This window comes from Phyllostomus discolor, chromosome 1 (assembly GCF_004126475.2).
Source record: "Phyllostomus discolor isolate MPI-MPIP mPhyDis1 chromosome 1, mPhyDis1.pri.v3, whole genome shotgun sequence".
NCBI classification, from domain to species: Eukaryota; Metazoa; Chordata; class Mammalia; order Chiroptera; family Phyllostomidae; genus Phyllostomus; species Phyllostomus discolor.
Genome location: NC_040903.2, coordinates 155,142,303 through 155,165,155, shown reverse-complemented (window position 1 = coordinate 155,165,155; position 22,853 = coordinate 155,142,303). Strand labels below are relative to the sequence as shown.

At 49.7% G+C, this 22,853-nt stretch overlaps 1 protein-coding gene across 2 annotated transcripts; it reads left to right on the top strand.

Moving 5' to 3' along the window:
* Nucleotides 1–7,469: 7,469 nt before the first annotated feature.
* Nucleotides 7,470–22,190, top strand: RPAP1 (RNA polymerase II associated protein 1). 2 transcript variants are annotated; one of them, XM_036031974.1, is made up of 25 exons: nt 7,470–7,858; nt 8,268–8,524; nt 8,826–8,974; nt 9,297–9,386; nt 10,071–10,155; nt 10,791–11,012; nt 11,859–12,038; nt 12,985–13,100; nt 13,369–13,467; nt 14,321–14,422; nt 14,649–14,816; nt 15,062–15,244; nt 15,370–15,504; nt 15,597–15,767; nt 16,248–16,405; nt 16,847–17,005; nt 17,158–17,359; nt 17,774–17,883; nt 18,121–18,316; nt 18,523–18,675; nt 18,895–19,037; nt 19,731–20,487; nt 21,207–21,383; nt 21,522–21,581; nt 21,689–22,190. In XM_036031974.1, exons 2-25 carry the CDS (start codon nt 8,344–8,346, stop codon nt 21,854–21,856), a joined length of 4,164 nt encoding a protein of 1,387 aa, XP_035887867.1. In that variant the 5' UTR covers nt 7,470–7,858; nt 8,268–8,343; the 3' UTR covers nt 21,857–22,190. The 2 variants fall into 2 exon arrangements, with proteins under 2 accessions (XP_035887867.1, XP_035887864.1); XM_036031971.1 differs by having other exon boundaries at nt 10,071–10,191.
* Nucleotides 22,191–22,853: the final 663 nt, after the last annotated feature.

The following is a 22,853-nucleotide window of genomic DNA, read 5'->3' as shown; positions in this document are numbered from 1 at the left end:
TTATCATTCTTCCTAGTTGCTTCCTCAGCTTCTACCTCCCACTCCGCAGGACCTAGTATAAAGGTTTCCTCTATTACTTCAGTGTCTAATAAAACGTTAATTATTAGTAGAGCACCTTGCACACCGTAAATAAATAAGCAGATGCCTGTTAAATAATTTCCTCAGAGCTTGGCCTGTCACACAACCAGTAATCACTGGGGTGGATGCTCCCACGGACATCCTGTCAGGCAGATGCTGAGCTGGTTCCAAATCCAGGTGTTCCCTTCCCCTTGCCCTAGCCCCTGTCTACCTGGGCCTTGGAGCTTACTCCAGATGGGCCTTTCCAGAACTCCTGGGTGGGAAGGAGGAACAAGCCACTACTCAGTCCCGCAGCCTCATTGGATCTTTCCAGGGATTCACCTTCATTGCAGCGGGAACCTGCCTCTTTCTCCACTTGGCCGTATCAGTGCTTGTTTATTAATTACGCTAACAATAACAGCAACAGCAGTGCTGGAGGCAGCCTCAGACCCAGCTGGGGGCGCCCCCAGGCGGCAACACAGGGAGAGACTCCGGAAGCGGAAGCAGAAGCGCTGTCTGATGGCAGGGGCCCAGCCTTCAGGTTAGCCTTGGACACTGTGGATTAGCTCCAGGACCGTTTCCTAAAGAAAAAAAAAAATTGCGCCTTTCCAGAATCCACAGCTTCTGAATTTGGGTTGAGTCGGATCAGACCAGGCAGACAACAGTCTGGGGTTGAAACCAGATTTGCAAGGGCCCTACTACGGCGATGTGGCTGCTGCAGCCCTGCACTTGATTGAGCACTTGTCACTTCTCAAGGCTCTCTCCCTGACCTGTCCTCTCTAGAGGGCACTTCCAGTTTACAGTGGAAGGAAGCATCCTCCTACTGACAATGGAAGGAACCCTCCTAGAGAATGTTAAAGCCAGAGCCCAAACCCAGCCTTCCACTTCCTTTACTCTCCTCATTCCCTCCCAGTCATTTCCTGAACTCTGACCAGGAATGCCAGGCCAAGGAACATCCTTTGCCACCCGTCAAAATAGGCATCTCAGACATGCCATGGATGCCACTTTATTCTCTATTCAGAACCTCCAAACCTCCTGCCTCATCTGCAGACCTGAGACACATCACTGTCACCTGTCCTCAGCACACTGTTCATGTGGGGCCTGAAGCCCTGAGTTTCTGCTTCCTCTACCCCCGCTTCAGAATCCTTCTCAATTCTTTTTTTTTTAAGATTTTATTTATTTATTTATTTAGAGAGGGGAGAGGAAGGAGAAATAGAGAAATATCAATGTGTAGTTGCCTCTCACGTGGCCCCCACTGGGGACTTGACCCACAACCCAGGCATGTGCACTGACTGGGAAATGAACTGGAGACCCTTTGGTTTGCAGCCTGTGCTCAATCCACTGAGCCACACCAGCCAGGACTCAATTCTTAGTATTTATACTTGCAGGGCACTTGCCTTCCTGAGCACTCACAACCCATTTTTCTTACCTATCTTTCTCTCTCTCTGCATGGTATAGGAACATACTTTTAAGGGTATTCAAGCAGGTGTGATTTTGTGGGAGAGGTGTGTAGGTGGGTGAGAGGGTGTGCATTGTGATATATGAGGGAGGGTGTGCATTTGTGCAAACTCTAAATGTGACTGACGCTTTGTGGGTGGATAAGGAGAAAGTGTGTGTGTGTGTGTGTGTGTGTGTGTGTGTGTGCCTGAGTGAGCACGCCTGGAGGAGGTTGGCGGCCTATGCAAATACATGCCTGCAAAAATCTCCCTTCCTTTTATAAGTGCATTGCTTGGAAGGGAACTAATCAAATCAACAGGAAATGTATTTGACCTAATGGAAGATCAGCTGTCCCAGGAACTCCTGTGCTCAGAACAAAACAGGAGCCATCTATGATCTATCCCTGGGGAGTAAGGGGCTGCAGGAGAGAGAAAGGACCATAGCAGTCCTTCATGGATGGAGCTAGGCTGAGCCCTGGCATTTCGCTACATAGGTGAATTAGGTATCTTCCCACTCTCTGCCTTGTATGACCCAGGACTGCCCAAGGAGGCCAACGATCCAGAGAAAACAAAGACAAACCTGGAAATAAAAACCATCTACCCACAGGAAGCAGCTACTTCACCATTTTCAGAGTTTGGACCTCCTCTCCCTGGCTTCCCACCCCCACTCAACCCTGGGTTGGAGGTAGGGAGACCGAGAGGGATCCAAGGTGAGCCATGGAGTCCTGGCAGTCTCCCCAGCCCTGTGACCAAGTCCCTGTTCTTTCTCAACCACTGGTTAAAGAGGAGAGAGTTGGGAAGCCTCTGTTAAGAAATGACGCAGGCCACAGACTGTTCTGTTCCTCAATCACCTTAGAGAAGGCAGGGAATCTATGCCTGTGGGGCTTGGAGGAAGACCACCCACAGGTACAATTCCAGGGGCACTGGGGACTGTTGCTGTGCCTGCCAAACACCCCTTGCCTGAGATTCCTGAGCCAAAAACAATGCCACTCCATGTCCAGCCAAAGATGAAGCAGAAAGGTAAATTCCTAGGAGAAACTACACTTTGATTTATAGTCACAGGGAACTTTCAAATGATCGGATTTTTCCCAAAAGCAGATTTAGGAAGTAGAAAGACAACAGGAAGTTTGAGGTTTCTGTACAAGCAGATGAGTCCAAGCATGTGGAAGAAAAAAAAATTTGTCCTTTTCAAAATTTCACTTAGGAATGGCAGAGTTTCATCTGGAAAGGAGGAGTTCCATGTGTGAGTGTAAGTGTGGGTGTGTCTGGATGTCCTGCATCAGGCTATCTGTATTTCTCTTTTTGATTTGATTATCTTTAAATGAGGATTTTCTGGATTTCTCTCTCTCTTTTTTTTTTAGAGGGAGAGAAGCGTCAGTGTGTGAGAGATACTTCAATTGGTTGTTTCTGAAATGCCCCCAACAGGGGTCCTGGTCCACAACCCAGGCATGTGCCCTGACTGGGAGTTGAACTGGTGACCTTTAGGTTCGTAGCCTGGGGCTCAATCCACTGAGCCACACCAGCCATGGCTGGATCTGTTTGTATATTAAAAAATTTATTATGGAGTATTTTAAACATATACAGAAATAGAGAGAATAGTGTAACAATGAATCCCAAATATACCCATCACTCTGTATTATCTTAGTCAACTGTCCTATTATTTTGTTGTTTTGCTGGAGCTTTTTTTTTTAAGATTTTATTTATTTACTTTTAGAGAGCATGGAAGGGAGGGAGAAAGAAAGGGAGAGAAACATTAACATGTGAAAGATATGCTGATTGGCTGCTTTTCACTCTCAAACACCCCCCAGTTGGGGTCCTCATTAGGAACTGAACCAGCAACCTTTCAGTCCACAGGCTGGCACCCAATTCACTGAGCCACAGCAGCCAGGGCTGGAGTTTTTATTTTTTAAAAGACTTTATTTATTTATTTTTAGAGAGAGGGGAAGGGAAGGAGAAAGGGAGAGAAACATTGATGTGAGAGAGAAGCATGGATCAGTTGCACCCTAACCAGGAACCTGGCCTTGCACCCAGGCATGTGCTCTGACCAGGAATCGAGCCAGTGACCTTTTGGTTTACTGGACAATGCCCAACCCACTGAGCCGCATCAGTCAGGGCCTTTGCTGGAGTTTTTAAAAGCAAATCACAGTTGTATAATTATTTTCAGCTGTAAATATTACACTACATAGCTGTAACAGACTTTAAAAAAACTCACCCATATATAGATTCAAGTGGTTATATACAGAAATATTTATAGACATTGCATATATATAACAGTATACACGTATGTTTCCTTTGTCAGCTGAGAATGGCAAAAAGCAAGACACCCCCATGGCAATGTGCATATCTAGCACTCAAATCCTGCCTTCTAATACCATTTTCTAGTAAAAGGAACCAAGAGTCCTTGGAAAAATGGCTGATTCTAGGACTGGGGCAGGAAATATACAAGATGAGCCTGGAGCATCTTATAGTCCCAGAAAGTAAGAAAGTGCCCCAAAACAGAAACAAAAACCCGAACACACACAATGATGGCATATGTCAAAGGGTCAAATATCAGTATATGTTGGAATAAAAAACAAAGCACATGCCTGGGTTGCAGGCCAGGTCCCCAGCAGGGGGCGTGCGAGATGCAACCACTTGATGTTTCCCACTCTTTCACTCTCCTTCCCATCTCTCTAAAAATAAATAAACAAAATATTTTTAGGGATTGTAGATAAAGCTCCCATGAGGAAGAATTACAAATAATTTATGTAGATACTTCACTCAGAGAGATGGATCATAAATCCATACTCATCTGGGGGCTGCACAAAGTGGCTGCTTTCTCAGAAAGGACAGGATGGAGCACCGTGAGGTAAAGGTAACTTTTGAGTTGGAGATCCAACAAACATTACCTCTGCCAGTTGAGTAAGGTTAACATAAACAATGGCAAGTCATGTTGATAGTAGCTACCCTTGTAAAATGGCATTTTAGCTCTGTGGTCTTCCTCCCCAAAACCCATAACCCAGTCTTGCCCCAGCAGGTGTGGCTCAGTGGATTGAGCATCAGCATGCAACCCAAAAGGTCCACTGGTTTGATTCCCAGTCAGGGCACATGCCTGGGTTGCAGGCCAGGTCCCCAGCAGGGGGCGTGCGAGCTGCAACCACTTGATCTTTCCCACTCTTTCACTCTCCTTCCCAACTCTCTAAAAATAAATAAACAAAATATTTTTAAAAGCCCATAAGCCCAATCTAATAATGAGAAAAACATCAGAAAAAACCCAAATGAGAGACATTCTAAAAATATCAGTACTACTTTAAACTGTCCAAGTCATCAAAAACCAAAGTCCACAAAATTGTCACAGCTGAGAGGAGCCTAAGGAGACTGACAACTAAGTAATGTGGTTGGGGAAACAGAAAAAGGACATTAGGGAAAAGTTGAGGATATCTGAATAAAGTGTGGGCTTTAGTTAGTAATATATGTCAATATTGGTTCATTCATTCTGAAAAAAAATGTACCATATTAATGTTAGACATTAATAGCAGGGTAACTTATGTGTAGGATAAATGGAAACTATCTTTGCAATTTTTCTGTAAATCTAAAACTATTCTAAAATAAAGTTATTTTAAAAAACACATCCATACCCAATAAATTTTTAACAAATGCTTAATATCATATTGCACTCAGTTTGTATTTAGTTTTTCCCAGCAGTCTCAAAAAATTTTTACAGTAGGTTTATTTGAATCAGTATACAAACAAGGACCATATATTTAATAGATAATCTCTTTCTCACTTGGATATGAAATGTATAGAAGAAATTTGAATAATTTTCCACAATCTGACCCTCACAGGTGTGGTTCAGTGGATCGAGCACTGGCCTGAGAATTGAAAGATCACGGTTTGATTCTAGGCCAGGACACATGCCTGGGCCAGGTCCCTGATTGGGGGCGAGCAAGGGGCAACTAATGAATGTTTTTCTCCCTCCCTTTCTCCCTTCCTCCCCCTTTTTCTAAAAATAAAATAAATAAAATCTTAAAAAGAAAGAGAGAGAGAACTTCCCACAATCTGGATTTGTTTAATTGTATCTTTGTGCTATCATTTAACACATTCCTCTCCTGCCCATATTTCCTGCAGTTTGATAGCTAGATCTAGATGCTTGGCTAGATTCAATTTTTGTCATGAAGCCTTCTGAAGAAGTGTTTTGTATTTACAACTGTATCACATCATGAAGCATATTATGTCCAGTGATCCCCTTTTCAGTGATGTTAAGATTCATCAACAGATTCAGTCCTGGCTGGTGTGGCTCAGTGGATTGGGAGCTGGTTCAATTCCCAGTCTGGATACATGGCTAGGTTGTGGACTAGGCTCCCCCATTCAACTACACATTGATGTTTCTCTCCCTCCCTTTCTCCCTCCCTTCCCCGCTCTCTAAGAGTAAATAAATAAAGTCTTCTTAGAGAGCGGGGAAGGGAGGGAGAAAAAGAGGGAGTGAAATATCAATGTGTGGTTGCCTCTCGCATGCCCCACATGGGGGAGCCAGGCCCACAACCCAGGCATGTACCGGGACTGGAAATCAAACTGGTGACCCTTTGGTCCACAGGTCAACGTTAAATCCACTGAGCCACACCAGCCGGGGCTAAAATCTTTTTTAAAAAGATTCATCAGTAGATTCACGAGTTGGTAACCTGATCTATCCATATAAAAACCTAATTGACCTTTCATTTAATAGTTTCATCAGCCATTAATGAACATTGCCTGGAGTGATTATATCATTAGCGGTTCAAACAACGATTTTCTACTATCATTCTTCCTACATTTTTGGCTCCAGTTCCCCTCCCTCGTTTCTCATAACTTGTGACCAGGTCCCGTACTATTTTGGACTCTGAGTTTGGCCAAATCCCAGTAGCTGAAATTTACTGCTGCAGTTGAGATCTCTCAGAACTAAAAAAGGGTTCTAAAACTTGTTGGAATGCAAATTCTCAGGTCCTATTCCAGGCCTACTGAATCAGAAACTCTGAGGATGAGGTCCAGCAATCTGTTTTTTGTTTTTTAATCCTCACCCGAGTTCATGGTTATTGATTTTAGAGAGAGGGTAAGGAAGGGAGAGGAGGGCGGGAGAGAGGGAGAGAAACACCGACGTGAGAAATATTCTCTTACGTGCCTGAAGAAGAGGAATCCACAACCCAGGCACTTGCTCCATCAGAATTTAAGCTAAGACCCGCCCTCCCTCCCTGGTCACCAAACCACGCTCTAACCAACTGAGCACACCAGCAAGGGCCAGCAATCCGTTTTAACAAGCCCTCCAGGTGATTGGTGCCTGCTCAAGTTTAAGAACCACTGGACTAATAATTATTGGCTGCCCTAAGATGGCAATGATTGACTAAGGTCCTATGTGCAAGGCAATGCGGTGGGTGCTGAGCGTTAAGGATGCAAAAAAGAAGGCCGGATGCCCCCAAGGAACTCACAGTCTATGGAAGGGTACAAAACATACGCTTGCGAAAAGGTAACTAGTGATAGTTCCCAACATGCCACACAAGGTTCCAAGAGAAGTTCAGTGAGTATCCAGGTTAGCCAAGGTTTTACAGTTGACTCCAGCTAGACCTTAAGAGAAACACTTTGGGCGTAGAAGGAAAATTTCCAGTAATGGACACTGGCTATCAAAGGCAGAATGCCACGAAGGGGATCGCCTTGAGGGCAGGGAGGCTGCTGTCTTCTTTCTTCTCAGCACACCATCCCTGCAGCTTGGGTTATCCGCGCTAGTGAGAATGTCCGCGCTTTGCCTCTGTCGCGGGTGTTGTATTGAAGAAGGACCCGTGCCTACTGTACACTGAAGGATGTGGTATGTCAGCACAAAACTCACGTGGTGGGTACACTGCAAGCCGAGTACTTTACCGCTCAGGTGTTCCCTAAAGCCGAGCCCACACACCCTGGAGCGGGCGGAGCCAGGCCCGAAGAGGCGGAGCCCGTCTGCGGGGCGGAAGCTCAAATCTGGATGTGGCGGAAACGAGGCCAGTGCGGGGCAAGATGGCGGCTCCCAGGCGGGGGAACAGCGAGTAAGTGGCTCAGCTGTCTGGAGAGACGGACTTCAGGGGATCTCCGTGGAGGGCTCTGTTGCAGAGTATTCAGTTCCTTTGTCAGAGCCTGCGGGAATGTGTTTGGACTGCACAGGAGCGGCTGAGGCCACTTCAGTGTGGAGATTCCGGTCACGGCCCTCCCTACATCGGCCGGCAGCGTAGGCTGAAACTACGTGATTTCTCTTTGCTGAAACGGGTGGTCCAAGAGCACGCGCGACCATAGAGCCCTACGCGGAGTTGTGGGGCCCCACAGTGTACAAGACTTCTACGTCCTTGGTGGGATTTATTCTTAAATATCTTATTCTTTTTGATGCTATTGTAAGTGGAATTGTTTTCTTAGTTTTCTTATCGTTCTTTGACAGTGTATAAAACTAGAAGTGATTTTTATATATCGGTCCTTTACATCTCGAAGTGGTTTATTAATTCAGTACTTTTAGGCCAGGCATCTTCTTGCCAGTTTGATACAGAATCTGCACTCCCCTTCTGGGTCCTGGTAACATTTTCCTTAATTCCTCGAGACTTTTTGTTATCCACAGGTTGTAATCAGCTTAAGTTGGCAGTAAATATTGTTGCTAGGCTGACGGCATAAGGCAGGGCTAAATAGGGAGAGAATGGCAAGAAGGCATGAATGAGGAGGAATGAGTTGGCAAGGAAAAACGCCTTCTTTGATGCACAACAAGAAAGAACCAGGGTTCACTTAAAGAAGGCCCATCTTTATTGCTTTTAGGAGTGAATGAGAGGGAGTCCCCACACCAAAACAGTGCTGGAAAGAGCTGCACTGGGGAGGCCCCTGGAGTGTCAAGATGCTGTCGAGACCAAAGCCAGGGGAGTCCGAAGTGGACCTGCTCCGATTCCAGAGTCAGTTTCTCGCAGCTGGTGCAGCCCCAGCAGTACAATTGGTGAAGAAAGGAAGTAGGAGAAGTGCCAATGCTAACCCGGACCAACCTCTGCTGCAGGATCACCGGGATACAGTGATGCTGGACAGTGAGTGGCTGTGGGTGTGAGGCTGAGAAGGAGAGGGTACTGCCTGAGCATCTCCTTCCTTTTTCTGTTGTGGCTGGATTCTACCCATTATTATTTCATACACTGCATAGCCACTGTTGCTGCAACCCCATTTTACATCGAAAGAAACCGAGGCTCAAGAGGTAAAGCTTTTGCCTAAGGTGACACAGCTTGAGCCAGGGCCCCCCAGCAGCTGACTTTCTTTGGCTTTCCCCTAGCCCTCAGACTCTTCCTGGGAATATATGAACATCCTACCATCTGGGTTGTTTTTTCTTTCTCCCAGGTCTCCCAGATTTGCCCCCAGCTTTGGTTCCTGCCCCCCCTAAAAGAGCCAAGCCTAGCCCTGGCCATTCCCTGGCTGACAACGAGGACGCTGAGGAGAGGCTGAACAGGCATGATCAGCACATCACTGCTGTCTTGACTAAGATTATTGTGCGTCTTACCCTGGCTGAGTGGGACAAGGCATCCTAGGGCAGCATCGACATTGGGTGGGGGTGGTGGGCCTTATGAGTAAAGGATGATTTAGAAGGGTGGGACCTACAGTCAGGTTGGGGGCTGGTTTAGAATCACTGTCCCCCATCACTTCTTGGCCTTTTGGCTAAGGTCAAATGTAGAATCACTGTGCCCTAAAAAGCAAGGTGGGTGTATTACTTCCTAGAGTGAGGTTCTAGTTATACAGAACTGGGACTGCTGGGATAGACTCCAGCCTGGGGAAATCTCAATTTTATCACTCCTTTGTGCTCTGTTGCTGCAGGAACGAGATACAAGTTCAGTCGCTGTGAATTTGCCTGTGCCCAGTGGTGTTGCATTCCCCCCTGTATTCCATCGCTCACAGGGGAGACAGGTAGGCAGGAGTAACCTTAGATGGTGCTTTAGGGTTCAGTCAGGTGAGTCTCATAGTCTCATAGTGCATCCTTCCCAGATTGATAATTAAAAAAAAATGATTTATTGATTCAGAGAGGGAAAGGAAAGGGGAGAGAGAGAATAAAACAGATTTTTTTGTTGTTCCACTTACTGATGCATTCATTGGTTGATTCTTGTATGTGCGTATACTGGGGATCAAACCCACAACCTTGGTGTATCAGGATGATGCTCTAACCAACTGAACTACCTTGCCAGAGCCAGATTGTTAATCTTAATAATGATAAATAACTCTGTTGTTAAAGTGGCACCATACTAAGCACTTTATATGCATTACTTCATTTAATCCTCATAATAACCATGTAAGGTGGGTAACATTATCCCCATTTTTTCAAGTGAGGAAACTGAGACCTCCTCCAAAAGATAAATAACTTGACCAACACCACATATCTAATAGATAGAAGAGTCAGAAATCCAACCCAGGTCTGTCAGACTTCAAGACCTCTGCTCCTATAATACTCTTCTTTTTCTGAGCACTAGGGTTGTGATCCTTCGAGATTAAGCAATTCCCTTTTATGTCCTTGTTCCCGTGACTTTGGTATAAAGAGGTTGAGAAGAGAATGGGTCAGTGAATATCAATCATCCTTGTTTTCTTTTTACCCCATAGAGGAAGCCAACAGTATCTGGTAAGAGAAGCATCTTTGCCCAGGAAATTGCAGCAAGGAGAGTGTCTGAAGCCAGTGTCCCACCAGGTAGAGGAGTTGTGTCTACTGTGGACCCCCCAGAGGGTGAGCTGAGGTTGAAGAGGCATGGGCTTGGCTTTTTTGTGATGCATGATCATAGAGTCGTCTTTGAATCATATACTTCTTCCAGGTACTGTTCCCTGCCTCAAATATCAATTGCATTTGAGCCATCTAAAGAGGATGCTGTCCCATATCCTCCCTTAGAGTATGAAGTGTGGGTGGACACAAGCCATATCTGGCTTGTGTCCATATCTGGCTTGTGTCCATATCTGGGTCTTAGGTGCAGGAAGAGGGCAGGCCAAGGGAGAGGATAGAAGTGGCTGGCAGAGACTGTAAAATAAAGACAGAAGCCATGGTTCCTTTAATGATGCAGATTACCAGCAGGACAGCTGGGGTCATGACCTGGAGGCAAATAGTAGCTTGAACATCTGTGAGAAGAGTTGGAAAGTAGGGTGTTTCTAAGGGAAACTTTCTCATATAAATCCAGGGGAAAGAAGGAGTAGGGGGTGGAGGTGGGGCTCTCCACCCTGTGCCCAGGAAAGCTCTAGGGCCTCTAGCTGTCTCTAGGACTAAAGGGACTGGAAAAGAGGGCCAAAAAGCCCAGTTGGTATGAGGCAATGAAACTGATTATACACTTCTTCCAGGTGCTGTGACCTGTGAGTCCCTCACACCCAGGGAGAAGTATCACCAGCTTCCATGGGGCAGCCACAACTTCCAGGGGCCCCATCTGGTCACAGGGAAAGGGCTCAGGGGCCAGGAGGCTGAGCAGGAAGCCCAGACCATCCATGAAGAGAACATGGCAAGACTTCAAGCCATGACTTCTGAGGAGATCCTGCAGGAACAGCAGAGGTTGCTGGCTCAGCTCGGTATGAATACCTGGCTTCCTGCTGAGACTGAGCTAAGGAGGGCCAGCCACTTATTGAGAAAAGCTTACCATGATTGCTAGGCATCATGCTGGGTTCTTGAATGCGTTATATCATTCTGTCCTCAAACTGTCCTGTGAGGTAGGTGGTACTAACCTCATTTACTTATGAAAAAGAAAGAAAAAACTTAGGCTCATAATTTTGAGAAATTCTCCCCCAAGTCACCCAGTTGGTAAGGAACATGGATGAAATGTAAACCCACGTCCATGTGGTCTCTCGGGCCCTGGTCTAACCACTGTGCTGTGGGCACTGTACTATCCTAGTGTAATAGGTGCTGTGTTATAGCTGTTCTCTAGTATGGCTGCAGTGTGCTCCACTATATGATGTTCCACTATACTATACCTCCCTCCTAGTTTCTGTGCACCAAGCCCATCTTGTTCCAAACTGTATATCTAGCACCTATATAGTACACAGCATATATTAGGCTTTTAGTGAAGATTTATGCATAAATAAATTAGCTAAAAGTGAGAGAGACTGTTCCTCTAAATGCCTTCTCTTGCCCTAGTGAACATTTATTCATTTTTTTCCCACAGCCACTTACTTTGGGTCCATGACCTGGAGCCAAGCACAGGGATGGGCGTAAACCTGGGCCAGGGGACTGAAGGATGGAGGATGGTCAGGCAGGCAGGTTCCAGGAGAGCGCAGGGCGCTCAGGCCAGGGCTGGCAAATGGCTTGGCTTGTCATCCGTAGGCAGGTAGTATTCAGGTTTCAGGTCTAGAGGAGGTTAGAGAGAATCTGCCCTCACAATGGTGAGAATGGTGAAGCCAGATCCTCCCTCTCTCTTCTAGATCCCAGCTTGGTTGCTTTCTTGAGATCTCGCAGCTGCACCCGTGAGCAAGCAGAAGAAAAGGTCACGGAGGAGCAGAGGCCAGGAGGACCCTCTGTAGAGGTTGTTGGAGAAGAGCCCATTATGTCGACTTCTTCCAGTGAAGCCAGGCAGGAAGAGGAGCCAGAGCCAGGAGCCCCAGGTTTGCAGGAGGTGGAGGGGACATCTTTTTGTCAATAAAAGTAGAGAAAAGTATTCCTTCTGGTACTTGAGAAAAGAGAATCTTCTCTGTCCTTGAGCCCCTAACATGAATCCTCATTGTTGTACTGAAATCATTCTTTATCTGCAGTGTGTGGTGGCTGAATGGCCCCCTCCCCTGGCAGACCATCTTCGCCCTTCCACCTATGGCTCCACCCATCCCAGTTTTCTGCCCCTGCTCTGGGGGTGGGGGTGGGAGTGGGGAGAGATGGCAGGGCCAGGGTGGTGGGGAAGAGTGATGCAGGTCTTATGAACATGCCAGACCTGAAGCATAGAGGCCAGTGAGAGTACTCATTTCCCAGGAATTTGATTATTTTATTAGTGATTAACAAAAGAAGAAATTGAATTATGAGAGCCAGGACCCTCCTGCTCCTGGATGAGCTCCAGGCCAGCTGAGCAGGTTGGGTGGGGGTTGCGGTGAGAAAGGAAGAGGATGTTGGATGTTGTGGGTGTGTGTTTTGTATCTTGCCTTCCTGAAGCAGTATAGCTGCTCCCTCTTCATTGTACCTACTTCTCTGCTTTTTTAAGAGGTTGGTACTTCTTTTAAGAGGTTTAAACAGTGGAGAACTGTTTTCCCTGATATATGTGGTCCTCCCTTCCTCCTCTCCTCGTCCTTAACCTCTCCTCTTCCTCCTTCCCCTCCCAACAAACCCTTGGGGTCAGATAGGGGCTGGAGCCCAGGGATGGTGTGTGTTCTGCCATATTTGAAATGTTCGCCCAGTTCCCAGGAGTCCAGCTTCTGGACCGTGTCATTTAGCCACAGCTGAAGGCAGAGGCTGCCAGACGATTGGGTAGAGATGGACGTGGCAGCCATGGGGTGATGGCTGGGACACCAGTGGGTCAGTGAGCTAAGTCCCTTAGGATATACTACTCTGCTTCCATCTCCCTAGCTCTGGCACTGCCCGTAGCCCCCAACAAGGAGTGGCTGCACATGGACACTATTGAACTGGACAAACTCCATTGGACCCAGGACCTGCCCCCACTCCGGCGGCAGCAGACACAGGAGGTGAGGAAGGCCCCTGGCCTTCAGCTGGAGCCGGGTGAGAGTGGGCTGCGGCTTTTGGCCCCAGAACTCAGGCCCTTCTCTTCACCCAAAGCTTGAGAAATATCTCTTCTTTGTGCTCACCTCCTGGCATCATAGGCCAGAGGAGCCCATTTCTAACGAGGGGTAGAATCAGGACCTAAATCCTAAAAGGCTGGGATTACATATGAAGAATGGGTATGGAGACATTGTTGCTGGCCCCAGCGCATAGTCCTCTTTCTCTTCCCATTAGAGGATGCAGGCCCGATTCAGTCTTCAGGGAGAGCTACTGGCTCCCGACGTAGACCTACCCACCCATCTGGGACTGCACCACCATGGAGAGGAGGCAGAGGTGAGGCATGGCACCCAGGGAGGATTGGGCAGCTTTTAATAACCACGTAGCAAAGGACCTCTGGCCAGATGCCTAGGACTCCTGTGTGCCCTAATCCAGTTCATGGTCTCGCTGTCCACTCAGGCTCCTAGCTCGAAATCTTCTCCTCATTCCCTCACTTTCCAGTCAGTTGCCAGAACTTGCCAGTTCTCCGATGCTTTCTACCTAAGATCCCTGTTCCCTCTTGTCTGCTCAGTCACCATGTCTTCCACTCTGCCATACCATTCCATCCCACGCCTTACAGGGCTGCCACACTGATCCCCTCTGGCCCAGCTCGGGCCATGCCTCTCCTTGCCTCAGAAAGTTTCCTGGCTCCCCTCTGCTCAAAGAATAGGTGTTGGCTCCTCAGCCCCACAAGACAGTCCTTCCACAGTCTGCCTCTGGCTCCTTCACTCTTACTGTACCACTGTGTGCCCTCTCCCTGCACACACCCTCTGCCTAAGGACCTCCAGGGCTCAGTTCCTAAAGCCTGCTCCAGGGAATGCCTTTACCCTGTGCTCTAGGCCAGGCCATCAAAGAAGCTTTACCCGCCCACTAAGACCATATCACTTTTCCACTTCTCTCTCTTTCTCTCTCTTGCTCCTGTTCTCTGGTTGCAAATTAAACACTGATTACTATGTTCCTCCAAGTCTTCCTTATGTCATGGTTACTTGTATGCAAATCATATCTTTACCAGTTTGAGGATCCACGGAGAGCAGCATGGCAAGAGCTATTACTTATTTTTGTCTTCCCCTTGACTCCTAACTCAGTGCCTGGCATATAGGGGGTACTGCCCTGTATCTTGGCTCTTTCTGACTCCTTGTCCCTGCCCCAGAGAGCAGGGTACTCCCTACAGGAGCTGTTCCACCTGACGCGCAGCCAGGTGTCCCAGCAGAGAGCGCTAGCACTGCACGTGTTGGCCCAGGTCATCAGCAGGGTGAGTGGACTGCTGGCTGGGTGCTGCCCACCCCCATTCCTCGCCTCACAGCCTTAGATTTTCCCACCTCCTGCCCTTTTCACACTGGCTCACGAGTCCAAACACCAACCATCTGTGGGTCAGACTGGGAACAGGACCAACCCAAGGTCATGGGTAGGCAAATGAAGGGTTTAGGACAAAGACTATATAACTTTCTCCTGCAAGGTTTTATCCTCCTGCCCCCCAGGCCCAGTCTGGTGAGTTTGGGGACCGGCTAGCAGGCAGCGTCTTGCACCTCCTTTTGGATGCTGGTTTCCTTTTCCTGCTGCGCTTCTCCCTGGATGATAGAGTGGATGGGGTCATCGCGGCTGCTGTTCGAGCTCTTCGAGCTCTGTTGGTGGTTCCTGGAGATGAGGTATAACCAGGATATGAATGGGGCTTTGAGGTCTCAGGGTCCCTACTCCTCCTACTGGGCATGCCTTCATGGTGGAGGCTTTGCCAGGCAGAGCAGAGAATGGGATGGAAGTGTCCCCCTCTTCTCCTAAAAGCCCTGAAGCCCAGAGCCTCACCTTTTTCTTAGTGGGTCCTTCCACTCACTACTCCTGTACCCACTTCCTGGCTTTCCCTCTTCTTCCTACCCTATCCTCTTTCCTCTGGAAGGAGCTCCTTGACAGCACCTTCTCCTGGTACCATGGAGCTCTGGTGTTCCCTCTGATGCCCAGCCAGCAGGACAAAGAGGATGAGGATGAAGACGAAGAGCCTTCAGGAGAAAAGGCAAAAAAGAAGAGCCCTGAGGAAGGAAACCGGCCTCCATCTGACCTGGCCCGACACGATGTCATCAAGGTAAAGATGCTGGGACAGCTGCGTCTGTCCTATGACCTCCAGGGCATGCTCATGGTAGGCAAGAGGGGTCATCAAGACCTGGGCCCAGCTGCATTTGGCAGTGCGTTTATCTCTCCAACCTCCAGGGGCTTTTGGCCACCAACCTGCTGCCTCGGCTGCGCTATGTGCTAGAGGTCACCTGCCCAGGACCTTCTGTGGTCCTTGACATCCTGGCCGTGCTCATCCGTCTGGCCCGTCATTCTTTGGAATCAGCCACAAGGGTGAGAAAGAGACAGGGAATGGGCAAAGAGCGTAGGTGGGCCTGGTCTTGACCCTCAGCCTCCCTACCTCCCTTTTCTCCTGCCCCCCACAGGTCCTAGAGTGCCCTCGGCTGATTGAGACTGTGGTTCGAGAGTTCCTGCCCACCAGCTGGTCCCCCATCGGGATAGGGCCTACCCCCAGTCTACACAAAGTACCCTGTGCAGCTGCTATGAAGCTGCTTCGTGTCCTGGCCTCAGCTGGTAGAAATATTGCTTCCCGGCTGGTGAGCAGGACACAAGGCAGGGGTGGGGCTGGGGGCTAAGCATGGTCCCTGGACTTGGGCCCTGCTCATTCCATCTTCCTCTTCGTCTCATTCTGTTGCTCAGAAATACAACAAAAACCACCAGTCAGGAGCCTAGTCACCCGGAGCTTATTGTACCCTCTAGATCTACTGTGCTTTCATTACGTGAAGGGTAGGCTCCCAGCCCAGAGGAGCCACATACAGAGGGCACACATCACCCACAGCCAAGTAGCCTTTGAAAAGGTGCCAAGCAAGTGCTTGCTAAAAAAGAGAGGAGAGGGCAGGGTGGGAGAGAGAGACAGAAGAGGTAGTTTCACCCTGGCCCAGAGCTATGACCCTGTGGCCCCAGAGGGCTCTGAACAGGGCTCAGTTGAGCCAGTCTCCATAATGAAAGAACCTGAGGCTACTGGGGACCCTGATCCCCAGCTCTGATCCTGATCCCCAGACTCTGTCCACTCTCAGTTGAGTAGCTTTGATCTCCGGAGCTGCCTGTGCCGCTTCATAGCTGAGGCTCCCCAGGAACTGACCTTGCCCCCAGAGGAAGCCGAGATGCTGAATACTGAGGCCTTCCGTCTGTGGGCTGTAGCAGCCTCCTATGGCCAGGGCGGTGACCTTTACAGGTAAGGAAAAACAAGGGGTAGGCTCCTTGGGAGACCCCTCCAGTTCTGCACCCTTGCCTAAACTGATAACTCAACGTTGCTTAAGGTTTCAAGCTTGGAGGGAGGCTGAAAATGAGGAAGAGGGGATTCTGGGAATAATGACCAGCTAGGGGAGAGGGGAACGAAGTCTGTGCCATCCATAGAATATTGTTTACATTCTGTGTACCACAGCGTTGGTATAAATCAGATTTAAATTCCCTTTTAGGGGGAAGCCTGAAGGGCTACCTCCTCCCTTCGGCCCCCAACCTTTCTTCCCCCTTGAAGCTGACCAGGAGTACCCAGCCTGGGACCTCTGCCTTCTGATCCTCTTTAACTAGACTGCAGATCCCTGGGCAGGCCTTGCCTTGCATCTTACGTCTCCATCTCTCTTCTGCACTCAAAGGCAGTTATTGTTCTCCCCAGGGAGCTATATCCAGTGCTGATCGGGGCCCTGCAGGTTATGCCAAAGGAGCTCAGCTTCCAACCCCCTCAGCCCCTGTCCATGCAACGGATAGCCTCATTGCTCACTGTCCTCACCCAGCTGACTCTGGCAGCCAGCAGCACTACCTGCAAACCCAGCAGGTAGGCAATAGCCCTGAGGTGCCATCAGGAACTTCCCACCAGGAGCTCTGCGAGAAGCAGGAGAGCTCCTCCCTAGGGAGAGGGTGGCTAGAGCTTAGAGGGGAGTCAGGGAAGCCAGAGCCTCACTGTGGCCCCTTTTGGCTTTCATGTAGTGACTCTGCTAAGGCCAGTCTGTTGGACACCCCTTCCTTGGTCACTTGGACACAGGTGTCTGGGCTCCAACCTCTTGTGGAGCCATGTCTAAGACAGACCTTAAAGCTGCTGCCCAGACCTGAGATGTGGAGTGCTCTGGGCCCGGTGCCCACTGCCTGCCTCCTCTTCCTCGATGCCTACTACCAGGCCTGGAGCCGGCAGGTGAGTGTCGCCCTCCTGCCTTGCCCTGTGCCTGGGAGGCCCTGCTTTCACCTTAACACTCCTTCTCTTTCTCTGTTTTCATCTCTCCACTCCTGTCTCCCCATTCCCCTTCTACTCTCCACCATTTCCTTCCTACCTTTCGTCCTCTTTCCACCTCCATACCCAGTGGAGTTTCCAAAGAGTCCAAGAACCCCAAAGCTCAGCCTCCATGGAGCCTTTATGCTCTCCCAGGCCCCCTAGACCTCAAGTGCCAGAGCAACCTCAGGGTTTTCTCTCTCCACAAGGGTCAGAAGGCAGGAACCTCCAAATACTGACCCTTTTGAGCTCTTGGCATTACAGGCTTGGCCTGGGTACACAGGGTTAAGAGAATGGGAGTCCTGGGCCGTCAGCTCAGTGAGCCCCTTGGTTTTCCAGCCGGACTTGTGCCCAGAGGATTGGCTTCAGGACACAGAGCGCCTGTCAGAGGAGCTGCTGCTGCCCCTGCTGAGCCAGCCTGCTCTGGGCAGCCTGTGGGATTCCCTCGGGTAGGTACTGTGGGTGTACTTGTGGTGGAGGCAGTTTTTCTCCTGTGGGGTTCCAGAATCTAGCTCCCTGGTCCATTCCGGGTGGAAGCCCTGAGCCAGAAGGAAATCTGACTCCTGAGTGGGCATCAGTTGGAGGCTCTAAGGAAGGTGGGCACTGTCTGCACAGCCAAGTCCCTGCCTCTCCCAGCCTGGCACACATCAGGCTAGAGCCCCTCAACTTTTCCATTCTGCCTGCAGGCGCTGCTCTCTCCTCTGCAACCCACAGTCCTGTGCTCCGGCCCCCGAAGCTCTCCGCAGCCTCGTGTCACTGGGCTGCACGGGAGGTTGCCCCCCTCTCAGTCTTGCTGGCTCAGCCTCACCCTTCCCAGTCCTCACTTCCCTCCTCTGCCTTTTCAACACCCTGGCCCGGATCCACAAGGGGCTATGTGGCCAGGTGAGCCCTAGGCTCCTGGTTAGGTTCCAGGCAGGGGGCCAATATGGCAGGAGTCAGAAAGAAAGTGGGGAGGGCGCCCCTTGGAAAAAAGAGGCTTCTTCCAGCACCCATTTTTCTGAGTTAGGTTGGGGAGGTAGCAGCCACCTGGGCACCCCAGAAAGGATCAGAGTTGCCTTCTACATCTGAACAAGCTTGCTTTTCCTCAGCTGGCTACAGTATTGGCTGCCCCAGGACTCCAGAACTACTTCCTCCAGTGTTTGGCTCCTGGGGCTGCTCCGCCCCTCACAGCCTTCTCAGCGTGGGCTTTACGCCATGAGTACCACCTGCAGTATCTGGCACTCATCCTGGCTCAGAGAGCGGTGGGTGTCTCCAATCCCCATACCTCAATCTCCTCCTTCCTCTCCACATTATTGCCCTCCTGCTTCTCTGGAGCCTGTGCTGCTACTGGCAGGCTATGCCATTCCTGCTTTCCTCCAGACGTGCCCTTCAGCACACACCCTCTTTGCTTGTGTCCTCGTCCTCACTTCTCTTTGCTTTGTCCCCTCTCAACCCCTGGGCCCTCCGCCTTCTGTCCACAGGCAACACTCCAGCCATTGCCAGCCACCAGTGCTGCCCTCCATCATGGTGTGGCCTTAGCCTTGCTGAGCCGGCTGCTGCCTGGAAGCGAGCATCTTGCACATGAACTACTGCTGAGCTGTGTATTCCGGCTGGAGTTTCTCCCGTAAGTCCAGGTTTGGTGGCATCACCTCAGCCCTTTGAGAGGGGGCTGTGGTTGTTTGTTGACAGAGCACCCCTAACCTTGGAGCTTGGAGACCTGGGCTTAATTAATTCTCTTTCTTCCATGAATTACGTTTAACCTGCCTGAGCCTCCCTTTCCTCATTAGTAAGATGGGGTTCAGAATAAACACACTGGAGAATTATTATGAGACTTTGTTGTGACTGTATAGTAGTATATGAACTAGCTGTACATGGGCAGCAGCCAACAGTTACTGAATGCTTACTCCGTGTCTGGTGTTCCCTTAAGTACTTGACTGCATTTTACCTGTACCATGACATAGGTATTGCTGTTTAAAATTTTTTATTTTCCAACTACAGTTGACATACAATATTATATTAGTTTCAGGTGTACAACATACTGATTAGACATTACATACCTTGCAAAGTGATCACCCTGATAAGTAGGTTTACTGTTCAGCCATTTTACTATGAGGAAACAGGTACAGAGAAGTTCTATAAGCTTGCATCTAGGCAGCTGACTCTAGTGTCTATCCTCTTAACTGCCACACATACTACATGGAAGGTTATTAGGGAAACTGGCAGCACCTAGGACCTCTGGGAAGCACTGGAAGGCTGGCATGGACTTCTGGGTGCTGTGGTTCCAGCCCTTATTTGTGGCTTTCGGGTTCTGTTACAGGGAAAGAGCAGCAGGAGGCCCAGAAGCAGCGGACTTCTCTGACCAGCTATCCTTAGGGAGCAGCAGGGACCCTGGGTGTGGACGAGGGGTTCTGCTGGCCCAGGCCTGCCAGGACCTCCCCAGCATTCGCAGCTGCTACCTGACCCACTGCTCACTGGCCCAGCCCAGCCTGAAAGCCTCTCAGGCCTTGTACCGAGGGGAGCTACAGCAAATCCCAGCTCTGCTGCTCCCCTTGCCTAAGGAGCCTTTGCTGCCCACCGACTGGCCTTTCTTGCCACTGGTTCACCTCTACCACCAGGCCTCAGACGCCCCCTCAGGGGTCCCCACTGCTGACACTGTGGGCACAGCCATGCGGGCCCTGCAGTGGGTGCTAGTCCTGGAGAGCTGGCGCCCCCAGGCCCTCTGGGCTGTGCCCCCTGCTGCCCGCCTGGCACGGCTCATGTGTATTTTCCTGGTGGACAGCGAATTGTTCCGGGAGACCCCGATACAGGGTCTGGTGGCAGCCCTCCTGGCCCGGCTCTGCCAGCCTGAAATCCTGCAAAAACTCAACCTGGATTGCCCACTTCCTGGCTTGGCATCTTTCCCTGACCTGTATGCCAACTTCCTGGAGCATTTTGAGGCTGTTTCTTTTGGGGACCACCTCTTTGGGGCTGTGGTACTCTTTCCCCTGCAGCGTCGGTTCAGCGTCAACTTGCGCCTCACCCTCTTTGGGGAGCACGTGGGAGCCTTGCGAGCTCTGGGCCTGCCTCTGACCCAGGTACTTTCTCACCCAGCAGAGCCCACCACGGGCACCCTGTACTGGGCCTCGGGGGCAGTCGTGAGCAGTGGGGAGCTTTGGGGTGCCTCCAGCTCTTTGTTTTACCCCTTGGAGGCCTTGAGGAGATTAAATGGATCCATGAAAAGGTTACCTGGCATATAGTAGATGTTCAGGTTACAGGCTCTTGTTCGTGAGGTGCTGTGATCCAGATAAGAGATCTACTAAAATCCCAGGATACTTGTAAATTATTTAGATTTTAGGTGTTAAGTCAAGAGTCAGAGAAGGGAAAGTTGACTTCCCATAAGGGGAAGGCTTTATGAAAGAAGTGGGAAATGACCAGGCATTGACCAGGAATGTACCTAGTGGAACAGCATAAGCAATCCGAGGCAGAGAGGAATATGACGGCTTGGGAAGAGGGAGGAGTCTGGAATACATTTCAGCTTGGGAACTTCTTGGAAACGAGGCTAATAAAGTCTTAAACAGCTTCAAATATCAGGCTAAGGAGTTTATAAGTTGTAAGGAGCTACTGTTTTTATAACATTCTGGTAAACTTAAAATAGAAGTATTTTAATATACATATAAAATATAAATGTATACTTTATATAAAAAACACTAAACTTTTTTGGAGAATTAAAAAGAACATTATCACAGTCCTCCATAACCCTACTGTCCAGTGGTGACCATTGAATCTGCAGCACATCTCGTCTCCCCTGTCACAGTTGCCTGTGTCCCTGGAATGCTACACAGAGCCTCCTGAAGACAACCTGGCCCTCCTCCAGCTCTACTTCCGGGCCCTGGTGACTAGTGCACTCCGTCCACACTGGTGTCCCGTGCTCTATGCTGTGACTGTGGCTCATATCAACAGCTTCATCTTCTCCCAGGACCCAAAGAGTTCTGTAAGTTACAGCCCCATCTCCAGAGGGAGGAAGGGAGCCTGCAATTGCACTGCCCTTGGGCCAGCTGGAGAGGAGGTGAGGGCCAGCGAGGGGTACCAGTCCTTGGCCCGGAGCTACCTCTCCCTGTTCTGTCTCTAGGATGAGGTGAAGGCTGCCCGCAGGAGCATGCTGCAGAAAACGTGGTTGCTGGCAGATGAGGTAGGGTCAGGCACATCCTGGAGGGTGGGAGAGTAGTGGGTCTTGGGGGACAGAGATCTCAACAGGACCTCAGTACCCACCTCATAAAGTTTCTTCCCTCTCTTCAGGGTCTCCGGCAGCACCTCCTCCACTATAAGCTTCCTAATTCTACCCTTCCAGAGGGCTTTGAGCTGTATCCCCAGTTGCCCCCTCTGCGTCAGCAGTACCTCCAGAGACTGACCTCAGGGATGCCCCAAAATGGGGTACTGGAGACCGAGTATAGCTGCTACGGTTGAAAAGATGGATGTGTTCTCCTGGAGTTCACCAACAGACGCCTGGCCAGATGGAGTGCTTTCTGTCCTAAGGGAGGGCAGGAGACAGGAGCAGAAGGCTTCCCTTCCTGGAAGCAGGCTGTTTTGAGTTTTTGGGAGCAGGGTCAGGTCAGCTCTACCATTATATCCTGATACCTGGAGCTCAGGATGTGGGCCTTCTGAGGATCAGTGCTAGGAATGCAGGATGACTTAGCTGTTTATCCCCTCTTGGGGACAGGACTCCTCTCTCCTGCTGACCCAGGCTAAGGTACATGAACGCTATAGCTGTGCATTGAAATAAAAACTTTTTCTTCTGGGAGTCTGATTTGGACTGATTTCAGATGTGGTATCAAGGGTCAGGCTATCCCAGGGGAGAAGCAGGAGAGACGTGGGAGGAAGAACCAGGGGAATGTGGAAACAGTCCACATGGGGAGACAACAAAAATGTGGATCCTGGTTCTGGAGAGGAGCCAGGCCAGGGCAATGTTCTTGGTGTTGCGGGCACTTCTGGAAGGACACTCTCAGCAGTCCCCTTGAAGAGCAGGTGTCCTTAATGAAGTAGGTGAGCATCTTTTCTTCTTACAGTTCCCTGTTTCCATCAACTGCTGTCCTGAGACATAAAGAGGCCAAAAATCAGCCCATTGCAGTAGCTGTTTGTCTCATCTGTTTGGGCTGCTCTAACAATACCGTAGACTGGGTGGCTTATTATAAACATACTTATTTCTTACAGTTCTGGAGGCTGGAAAGTCCAAAATCAAGGTGCTGGTAGATTTGGTCTCTGGTAAGGGCCTGCTTCCTGGTTCCTAGACAGCTCTCACATGGCAGAAGGGGCAAAGGAGCTTTCTGGGTTCTCTCTAGAAGGGCACTAGCCCCATTCCAACCACAAAGAAGTGATTAATCACTTCCCAATGGGCCCATCTCCAAATACCCTCACACTGGGGATTAGGTTTCAACATACAAATTTGGCTTTAGCAGGGGTTGGC

Excerpts from the sequence above, each read along its gene's own strand:
- RPAP1 (XM_036031971.1), top strand. The coding sequence starts at position 8,344 with ATGCTGTCGAGACCAAAGCCAGGGGAGTCCGAAGTGGACCTGCTCCGA. Across the intron at positions 15,768-16,247 it reads GAAATATTGCTTCCCGGCTG|TTGAGTAGCTTTGATCTCCG; the intron begins GTGAGCAGGACA and ends GTCCACTCTCAG. Across the intron at positions 17,360-17,773 it reads ACCAGGCCTGGAGCCGGCAG|CCGGACTTGTGCCCAGAGGA; the intron begins GTGAGTGTCGCC and ends TTGGTTTTCCAG.